The following is a 10,651-nucleotide window of genomic DNA, read 5'->3' as shown; positions in this document are numbered from 1 at the left end:
ATTAATAGGGGCACTACTGAGTAAATAAGTTCAAAAACACGGCTCACATAATCAGTACCTAGGTGCTCAAGCTATAGGTAAAAATCCGGCCTCAAGTCCTCCAGACCGGCCCAACATCAAACACACAGAGATCACATCTTGCCCCTCGATCAGGGAATCACAAATCATCGATGCACATCTGATACTAAACGCTCATGTGCGCATACGGACGCGTGGAAGGAATTTCAAGAGTTACTTTTCAAGCTGAATCAAGGACGCACGATAAGAATTCAAGAATGTGAAGTTTTTTCTAAAGGTTCTGCAGCCTCTCGAGGATAAATACAGACGTCTCCATACCGATCCGCGAGACTCTACTAAACCTGCTCATGACTCGTGAGACCTATGTAACCTAGGCTCTAATACCAACTTGTCACGACCCTAAGCCCAAACCCGGTCGTGATGGCGCCTCTCGTGAAGGCAAGGCCAGCCGACACACTTTTAGTTCACTTTAAGCAGTTAAAATAATAAAACCCGAGTCTTTAATATAAATAAAATCCCAAAATAACAGAATAAGTTACGGAAATAAAACCAGCACAGCCCGACATTGGGGTGTCACCAGTCATGAGCATCTAATAAGGTCCGAATACAACTAGAGTAAAAAATGTACTAAATACAGTCTAATGAAATTGGGAGGGAGAAAAGCAGTGCTGCGAACTTCGGCAGCTACCTTGCTAACTCCACTGACAACTGCCACCAAGCTCAGAAAATACCTGAATCTGCACACTAGGTGCAGGGAGTAAAATGAGTACTGCCAATTCAGTGAGTAATAATCATAAATAAAGACCGAGTGATAAGAAATCACGAAAAGAGCATCAACATGCTGTATAGAAGCAGTTTCAAAAGCCAGTAGAAACAATGAAGCTGTACAATCCTTTAAAACATCTTAGCTCAGTTTAAACCCGGCTACATCTCTAGCTCGCGATGCCTTTTCCCCTTGAATCGGCCTCCACGCGTGTCAAATCAAAATCAGAACGAGGGGCATCAAAATATGCTAAGGGAATGAAGCCCAAGCGAAAATAATCAATAAAGGGCACAAATTCCAAAATTAGCAAAACACGAGCCCCCGTCCCACTTCTCGAAACTCAGAAATTTTCACATCAATAGATTCCTCGTCTCCCCACGAGTTCATACATATCAAAAATACTAAAATCGGAGTCCAAATGACCCCTCAAATCCCCATTTAAAGGCCTCTTAAACTCAAGCCCTAATCCTCCATTTTTGCCCTTTAATTACAGACCTAAATTCGTGAAATACAACCATAGAATCGAGTTTTAGCTCCAAAATTCCTTACCTTAACGAAGTCTCTTGATTTCTCTCTTCAAAATCGCCCAAAAAGCTCCAAGGTCGAAGGCAACAATGGTGAAATAACCCAAAATCCCGAAATGAAATAAAATATATGGTCTGCCCAGGCCTTTCCGCATCTGCGGTCCAAAACCCGCTTCTGCGGTACTGCATTTTCGGCCAAACCACCGCTTCTGCGGTTTTTCACTTAAGGCCCGAAAATCGCATCCGCGATATAAACCGCGAAAATCTCATCTGACCCTTTTCACTTCTGCGATAGCCCACCCGCATTTGCGGTCCCCAATCCGCAGATGCGAAAATACCAGAAGCAGCAATATCAGCTGCTGCAACAAACTTCCAATCTCTCCGTTGACCACCCGAAATCACCCGAGGCCCTCGGGACCTCAACCAGCACAAACATAACCCAATACCTTATTCAAACTTGTTCCAATCATCAAAATACCTCAATTAACATTAATTCACCCAAAACACATCGAATCCAAGCTTAAGTTTCTAAAAATCTTCCGAAATACGCTTTTGATAAAAAACCCAACCAAACCACGTCCGAATCACCTGAAATTTTGCACACACATCCCAAATGATATAATGAAGCTATTGCAACTCCCGGAATTTCATTCCGACCTCTATATCAAAATCTCACCTATCAACCGGAAAACGCCGAAATCTTAATTTCGCCAATTCAAGCCTAAACTTTCCACGGACTTCCAAAATGCATTCCGATCACGCTCCTAAATCCCAAATCACCTAACGGAGCTAGCCAAATCATAAAATTTCCGATCCGAGATCATGTACAAACAAGTCAAATCTTGGTCAAACCTTTCAAATTTCAAGCTTCAAATTGAGAACTGTTCTTCCAAATTCATTCCGATTACCCTGACACTACAACAAATTTGGCCTAAGGCTACATTAGTTTTAGACAACACTCGAAAAGTGTTACCAAGAATACTTACGGCAACACTTTTTAAGGGGTGGTCATTGCTAAGAGCTTTTGGCCACAAAATTTAGGCAACGCTTGTAAAGCGTTCTTTTTAGATATAAATACTACACTTTTAACGGTTGCCATATTATAAGATATTTGGCAACACTTACACATCTGTAATGAAACGCTTTTGAATGGTGCTCTTTTTATAACTCTAAAGCAACACGTTATAAGGGTACTCAAAAAATTTGCACCATAAATTTTCACTAAAATTTTCATAATTTATCCACTAAAAATTGCCCGCTAAATATTCACAACTTTCCCACAAAAAAATTAAAACCTTAAGAAAAGACTCACCACTCGCTAGCTCTCACTAATGCCACTGCCCCCTTTTCAATCAGGCACGAGAGTGGAATGTATTCCGACGATGACTCCGATGTGGACTACCAAGACGACATGTTGTCGTCGGCGTTGGCTATTGTTGCGGCTATGATGTGCTTCAACGTATTCGGTGGAGTTCATGTCAGATTTGCTAAGGCTTTACCTTGAGAAATTGGACCTCTTTCACCGTAAGAAACATAACTCTCTTCGATTTTGATTATGATACTTCGTATCTCCTTACTCCTTTCCTGCTTTCGATCCTTAATCTCAAAAAAATCCTATCCCTAAATCTTTTCTTGTTTTTGTCTTCAATCTTCATTCTGTTCTCAGATCTATAGTTCGATATCTGTTTTATTTATTCATTTAGGGCTCATTTGTAGATCTCTCGAGTGTTGAAGTAGTCTTTATATATTTCGTTATTTGGATCTGGAATTTTGGAGTTTTGAGTTATGGAGGTAGCTTAAAATCATTGCTTAATTCAATTTAAGGGGGTTTTCGGATATTGGTGTGAAATTTGAATAGGTTTTCAAATTAAGACTTTTTACAATTTGTTCCCGGCTGTTAGGTACATGTAATTCTTGCGAAGCCTCCAATTCGTATATATTCCTTGGAGTTTAGACAATTTCTTATAACAATTTGATAGGATTGCTGATCTGTGTGTGGACTTGGTAGTAGGCTTGAGTTTTGTGGGTTATTCAGAGAGGAGGATATGGCAAGGTGAGATTTGTTTCTTTCTTGCATAAACCTCTCAACTTATCTTGCAACCCCTGAAACTTGAAAATATAGCAATTGTGGTTGCGCCCTGAATTTTTGTACTCGCACGCTTATTTTTACTTCGGACATAGGCAAAAAAACTTACAATAACTTAGTTGTAGACAATTCATACTTTTAAGAACTCAAAGGACTGTCAAAGAACTACAAATGCATAGCGTATAGATATTCATGCTAAATATAAAATATTTTCTTGTGTTTATGCACTTTGTGTTTTGCCATAATTTCTCACTTTGAATATTATTGTTTGCAATGCAATTGTAAGGTGCATCTATCATCACATGGTGATGTTTATGCTAAGATCTCAGGCTACTGAAGATGACATTACTGATGTTTCAGTTTGGTAATAACATATTCTCTTAATCTTTCCAACCCAATCACTAGAAAAGAGAAAAGGGAGATTTATGTATTTTGCAAAATTATTTGTATTGTTATCCGAGGCAGAAAGGTTCCCTATTGAACTTTATCTAATTGTGCTCAGAAAAATGAAGCATGTGTATCCAGAAGCATATGTTAAAAGTACAGGTACTTTATACCTCTTCTTTCTTTTATTTTTTCAGAAGTTCTTTTCAATTGCTTTGCTTTCGTTCTATTTCATTTTAAAAAATTTATGCATCTGATACTTCAGGCACTGAACCAACAGGGTTCAGATTTCTCTTTGACAAGAAGCTTCAGAACAGTTGTAACGACCCGATCGGTCGTTTCGAGTACTAGTGCTCCGTTCAGCAGTCGGAGGCCATGAACAGCTCCGTTTCAGGTATTATGACTTGTACGCCTGGTCGGAATTTAATTTTCGGGAAGTTCAGAGTTGATTTGGGAGGAGAATTCTCATTTCCAGAAGCTTAAAGTGGAAAGAATGAACTAGGATTGGAATTTTGAGTAAACGACCTCGGAATCGGGATCCGAAGGTTCCAGGAGGTTCGTATGATGATTTCGGACTTGGGCATATGCCCGGATTGGGTTTTGGATAACCCGGGAGTGTTTTGACGCCTATTGTGGAAGTTAGCATTTTAGAGGGAATTTCATAAGTTTGGTTTGAAGTGCGTTTCAGTGTTATCGATGTCCGTTTGGAATTCCGACACTAGGAGTAGCTCCGTATGGTGATTTTGGAGTTGGAAGGATCGGAAGTGAATTCGGAGGTCCGTAGGTCATTTTGAAGCCACTTGGCTAAAGATAGAAATTTGAAGGTTTTGGAAAGTTTGGCCGGAGGTTGACTTTTTTGATATCGGGGTCGGAATCCAATTCCGGGAGTTGGAGTAGGTCCGTAATGTCAAATATAATTTGTGTGCAAAATTTGAGGTCAATCAGACGTGATTTGATAGGTTTAAACATTGGAAATAGAAGTTTGAAATTTTAAAGTTCATAAAGCTTGAATTGGGGTGTAATTCATGATTTTAGCGTTGTTTGATATGATTTGAAGCCTCGAGCAAGTCCGTAATGTGTTTTGGGACTGGTTGGTGTGATTGGTTGGGGTCCCGGGGGCCTCGGGCGGATTCCGGATGGTTAATGGATCGAAATTGGAATTTGGAAGAGAGCTGAAGGCATCTGCTTGCTGGTGGTTTCGCTTCTGCGGTTGGTTGACCGCAGAAGCGAACGGGGAGCCGCATATGCGGTTTTTGGTCCAAAGCTTGAGGACCGCAGATGCGATCGAAATTCCGCAGAAGCGGAACCGCATCTGCGGAAGGGGCATCGCAGAAGCGAGAAAGGCCGGCATGGAAAGGAGCCGTAGAAGCGGCCTTTGGACCGCATAAGCGGAACCGCTGATGCGGCATGGCTTCCGCAGAAGCGGAAATGACTGGAAGCGGAAATGACTGGAAGCAGAACCTTGTTTTAAATCGTGGGATTGAGTTCATTTCTCCTATTTCTTCATGGCTTGGGCGATTTTTGGGGAGCTTCAAGAGAGGATTTTGTCGTCAATGTTGAGGTAATTTATCCCCACCACTTTCGAGTTGAATATATCAATTATATATGGGTTTAAGCATGGAAATTAGAGTAAATATTGAGGTTTTGGTTGAAAACCTAGAAAATTATAATCTTGGATTTTTGCCACGATTTTGAGTATGGAATTAAGAGAAAATTATATATTTGAGTTCCTAAGGTCATGGGTAATCTTTATCTTCGAAAAATTTCGGATTCCGGGCACGTGGGCCCGAGGGCATTTTGGTCATTTCTCTAAGCGGAGTTGGGAATTTGTATAATCTGAATTTTTAACAAGTATTTGAGCATGTTCTCATTAATTTGTCGTTAATTGACTAGTTTTGGTGCATTTGCGTTGGTTCAAGCCTTCGGAAGAATGTAAAATGCCGGTTATGAGTCTTCGGAGCGATGTGAGTCTCCTTTCTAATCTTGTGAGGGGGAATTTATCCCATAGGTGAAGTAATTGATTATGTGCTCCTATTTGTGGGGGCTACGTACGCACGAGGTGACGAGAGTCCGTGCGTTGCTACTATTATGCTATTGTCTGGGTAGTTAGGACCCAAAAGCATGTTGCACGTGGATTAATTGTGAACCCATTGGTAGCTCGAATTGTTTAACTCGCATCGAATTAGTAAATAAATTTCTAAAAGGATTACACTTCATTTCTTGAATTGTTAAAGGAGAATTGGTTTTATTTGAATAAATATTCCCCGATAAATTCTTATTTGACTGATTGAGCATGTATTTTATGTGTGCCTGCGTCGCATGGATGATCCGCGAGCAGGATATGTGTTTATTTATGGAACGGGCCGAACGCCTCAGTAAGAATAGATGCATCTATGGTTCGTGCCGCTCGACCCTCGGCAGTGCACAATTTACATTTCTGTTGGAGCGGGCCGTTGACCTCGGCATGATTTGCGCGTGTTTATCTGTTACTTGAAAATTGTAAATGTGGAATTGGCCCTACGTGGCTTGATATAAACTGATAAGATAATAAAGAACAAACTCTAGAAGCCCTGAATTTATTGTTGAAGGTTTTTACCTGTTTTTTTTTGGCTTCCCAATCAGAACTTCTATACAAATCCATGATTTTCCTCGCACTAATAGAATATTGGTAATTGACCTCTAGTGAGTGTCGGAGTTGGCCATCTCGTCTCTACCCCTTCGGGATTAGGCGGGATACTCACTGAGTACACGTTGATTACGTACTCATACTACACTTCTGTGCATTTTTGTTGCACAGGTATATATACCTCTAGCAGCCTATTGGGCGTAACAGCACGGACGACTCTAGGACTAGGTGAGCTGCATTGTCCGAGACGACCCGCAACCAGTGTAGTTCCTTTCAGCATTTTATTATTTATTCCCCGTCCACTGTATTTCGGACAGATATTGTATTTTACTTTCCTTATCGATAATTGCTCATGTACTTGTGACACCGGGTTTCTGGGATGGGTTTCAAAGGATTTGTATTAATTGTTATTATTTAAATTTGAATTCAAGTAGTGAACTTTTATTTATGAAAATGGAAGGAAAAACCTTAGATTTTCAAAAGTATTAAAAGAGGAACTAATTGATGATCTAGTTGGCTGGCCTGACAGAGGTGTTCGGGGCCACCACGACCCTTAGTGGATTTTGGGTCGTGACAACAGTGATGTTAGCTCCCTAAGGAGAATTGTCGTGCCCAAGGTTTGGGCTTTTTATAGCATCGTTGTAAATGCCTTAAGAACACTTATCTCTTGTACTTACTTTTTTTATTTTGAGTACACATTGAAGTGAATTAATGTCGCAATCATTTAATATTTCCAAACTAATGATTTAGCAGTTGTCCAATATTGTGTATCCCATGGTTATTCAGACAGTCTGCGGCTGATTAACTTTTATGTCATGATTAATTTCAGAAAGCAGCTGAGCGATATCTTCCAACTCTTGAGATCAAGGAAGGGTTTCCCATAACCATGGATGACATGGATGGCATCCATGTCTGGAGTTTTAGATACATGTCTGAGGTTTTTTTCTTCTTTTTTCAAATTTACTTGAGGGAGCGATATTTCTAAGCCAGTGAAGCAATATAGATTGAAGTGTCCGGGCGAGGATGTGAAGACTAGCATATTAGATAAACACAATTAAACTATTTGATGCTGGTCATCCTTGAGCTAGATGACAATCTTAATACCTGGCATTATAGTGATATTTTGCTAGTGCCTTAACAAATTGGATGATTAAATCAACATTAAGGAGGGGAAGGGGGATTAAGAATAACATAGAATATACAGTTGCTTAAGTAGCTGAAAATCATAACAGTTTAGATTCGACTAGTAAATTTCTTATTCAGTTTGCTCTTTTTCTTGACCACTAAATTGAACTTCGATTTTTGTACATCAATGGGCATAGCCAAACTCTATCCTTCGTTGTCCTGGTCATGTTTTGCTAATGGAATTCTATTTAAGAAGTGTGTGATAAAGGGGCAACTTAAAGAGTGAATTTGTTGCAGGTTGGAGTTTATACAACTTCAATAGCATATCTGATATCTCAGCGGTCAAGAAACAATAAGCAAACTGAAATAAAGAAATTCATTAGTCGAACCCAAACTGTATCCTTTGCCTTCCTTGTCTTTTCTTGCAACTGGAATTTTATCTAGTAAATGCATGATAAAGGAACCACTTAAAAGGGTGCATTTGTTACAGGGTTTCTTAAGTAGTACTTAAAGTATCAAAGAGCGTCTTCACTTCTTTATCTTTTCCTCTTTTGATTTTTGAATCTGCAGTTGAATTGTTGATCTAGCATTGTATTTCATGTTGTGAGCTGCCAAAATTTTCTCATTATAGTTATCTTTTGACTTTCAGATTGCAAGCATTTTTGTCCCTACAATTGTAACTTTGTCTTTATTTACATTCTTGGGATGGTGAGCTTCTCTTGACTATTCTATTTGCAATTGTCTGCTATGCGATAATATATCACCAATCATTTTCATGTTGTGTGCCTTAATACTGGATAAGTTATTACACTCACCAGGTATGTTGCTGGGCTTCTTGGAGGCTATCCAGAAGAATGGCTGCCAGAAAATGGCAATTATTTCGTGTTCGCTCTCATGTATGCAATCAGTTGTGGTGATCGCATGTCCATGTGCACTTGGTTTGGCCACTCCCAGTGCATACTATATATTTGTTTCTTTCTAATTTTTAATTTCATTTTGAATGTGTAGGAAAATACCGGTGATGCAATTAGAAATGGTGGCCACAAATAAATTTGATTCATTAAAGTGAATGGTGAAGATCTTTTGAACAATTGTGATGTTTATTTTTTTTATATTGATACTATAAACATGAATACATTTGGTTTTGTCGAGGTCTTTGCTAGTGAACTTCTTGAACCAACAGTGCTTTATTACAATATAGGTAATACGAAAGTATGTTTCTTTGTTGAAGTTTATTTCAAGTATATGCATTTGAATTATTTTTATTCTGTTACTTATTATCTAATTTAATGCTTGAGATCATTATATATATATATATATATATATATATATATATATATATATATATATATATATATATATATATATATATATGAACAGAATTTGATGTAAATAAATATAATTTTTAACCACAAAATTGTGGCTAATATAAATATTTAAAAAATTTCTTCGTGGTGTAGACAAAATTGCCACGCTTAGAAAGTGTGGCTACATGAATTGTCAATATGGTGTTGTTAATGATAAATATTGCTCTAGAAGCCACGCTTTAAAAGCGTAGTCTATAACGTGACAAAGATCACGCTTAGAAAGTGTAGCCTTATGTCATAAAGGCGTGGCTATATGAAAAAATATAAGCGTGGCCTGTGTACCTTATCGGCCACACTTTTAAAGCGTGGCTTCTAAGACAACACCTATAAAGTGTGGCCAATAGTCAAAGGTTACGGTACTTTAGGCCACCCCCTAAAAAGTGTTGCCTAAAGCCATAAAGTGTTGCCTTAGACCAAATGCTACACTTCTCGGCATCTTAGGCCACACTTTTCAGGGGTGGTTGTAGGCCTAAAATGTTGTAGTGTGAAAACCAAAACCAACGATTTACTTAAGTCATAATATATTACAAGGGGCAAGTCATGCCCGAGAACTGGCGAGCAAAGTACAAAAGCTCAAAACGACCGGTCGGGTCGTTACACTTTAGCAATCCAACAGCTTGTGAGGTGAGGTATTGATTCGCAAGTCCAAGTCCTGTGCCAATAAGTCTAGAACTTGCCCTAAATGTTTGTCTAGGAGAAATTCTAAGTGTAGCTCGACTTGAGAAATGATTATAGGCTCTCCTTGATCCGAATTGAAACTTGAAAGCATCCATAGCCCACCAAATATGATATCCCTAGTCAACCCCGTTGAGCCGAAGCCCTTGTTCTTCCAATAGCCATGATACAAGCCTTTATCCGTTCTAAAATGACCCTCTCTTGGCACCTGATCTTTCCTTAGCACAAGTGGCAAAAGCATAAGTTTGAGGGGAGAGACGAGGAATGCAAAAGTGATAAAGGTACAAAATGAAGAAAATGGAAGGCAAAAGAAAAAGAAAGAAAAGCCAAAAAATTCAAAAAGAAAGTGAATAATATAAAAATATATAAATAAATAAATAAATAAAATATGAAGGCGTGAGCACGTGATTTTTGCCCTATATGAATTATTCCCAAAAATTCAAACAAATGATTTCTTCTATTATTTTGCAATTTTGTGGATTTTTTATGTTGGCATTCTATTTGTGCATTTTAATTCATAGGAAAAATATAAAAAAAATACACTTGACATTTGCATTTGGGATTTAATTTCATATTTTAGGATTAATTAGTAGTTACGTTGTTTTTAAAACAAAATATAAAGAAAATAACAAAAATAGTCCATTTTGCATTTTTAATTGTTAATTGTTGAATTTGTCATGAGTTTACTTTTAAATAGGACTTAATCAATTTTTAGGAATTACTTAGCTTAACTTTAGAAATAAATTAGATCTTTATTTTAATTTTGCATTTTAATAGGATCAGAAAAATACAAATACAAAATGAAAATAAAAAGGAAATAAAAGAAAACAATTAAAAAGAAGGTATTAATAAGAGACCCCGAATTGGGCCAATGTTTGAATAAATAACACTAGCCTTGGTTAAAGCCCCAAATCCACGCCAATTTAGCCCAACCCGCCTCAGGAAACCCGGTCCAGCCCTTTTTTAAAATCAAAACGACGTCGTTTCCTCAGTTTTAATCCCAGCCCTTGATTTTCTTCATCCAACAGATGAGAACTAACGAGGTTTCTTGATATAAAATGGTCGGAATACTCCCCCTACCTC

The 10,651-nt window shown here is 38.2% G+C and overlaps 1 protein-coding gene across 22 annotated transcripts; it reads left to right on the top strand.

Moving 5' to 3' along the window:
• LOC109208217 lies at positions 2,442–8,756 on the top strand. 22 transcript variants are annotated; one of them, XM_019371342.1, is made up of 6 exons: positions 2,449–2,829; positions 3,285–3,358; positions 3,894–3,937; positions 8,176–8,234; positions 8,345–8,422; positions 8,535–8,756. In XM_019371342.1, the coding sequence occupies exons 2-6, from the start codon at positions 3,351–3,353 to the stop codon at positions 8,574–8,576; spliced, it is 231 nt and encodes a 76-aa protein (XP_019226887.1). In that variant the 5' UTR covers positions 2,449–2,829; positions 3,285–3,350; the 3' UTR covers positions 8,577–8,756. The 22 variants fall into 22 exon arrangements, 10 of the variants coding, with proteins under 10 accessions (XP_019226827.1, XP_019226850.1, XP_019226842.1 ...); XR_002065143.1 differs by lacking the exon at positions 2,449–2,829 and adding exons at positions 4,041–4,169; positions 6,573–6,629; positions 7,231–7,331 and having other exon boundaries at positions 2,836–3,937; positions 8,345–8,756; XM_019371282.1 differs by lacking the exon at positions 8,176–8,234 and adding exons at positions 7,231–7,338; positions 7,824–7,922 and having other exon boundaries at positions 2,442–2,829; positions 3,285–3,937; positions 8,329–8,756.

Source organism: Nicotiana attenuata, chromosome 2 (genome assembly GCF_001879085.1).
Source record: "Nicotiana attenuata strain UT chromosome 2, NIATTr2, whole genome shotgun sequence".
Classification (NCBI taxonomy): Eukaryota; Viridiplantae; Streptophyta; class Magnoliopsida; order Solanales; family Solanaceae; genus Nicotiana; species Nicotiana attenuata.
Note: the sequence above shows the minus strand (reverse complement) of the source record. Positions and strands in the feature narration are given on the sequence as shown.

What these genes read in the sequence shown, in the direction of transcription:
- LOC109208217 (XM_019371282.1), top strand. Translation starts at nt 3,905, where the DNA reads ATGTGTATCCAGAAGCATATGTTAAAAGTACAG. An exon ending in AGCATATGTTAAAAGTACAG is followed by an intron (nt 3,938 to 7,230) that starts GTACTTTATACC and finishes GATTAATTTCAG; the next exon opens with AAAGCAGCTGAGCGATATCT. An exon ending in TCATTAGTCGAACCCAAACT is followed by an intron (nt 7,923 to 8,328) that starts GTATCCTTTGCC and finishes ATACTGGATAAG; the next exon opens with TTATTACACTCACCAGGTAT.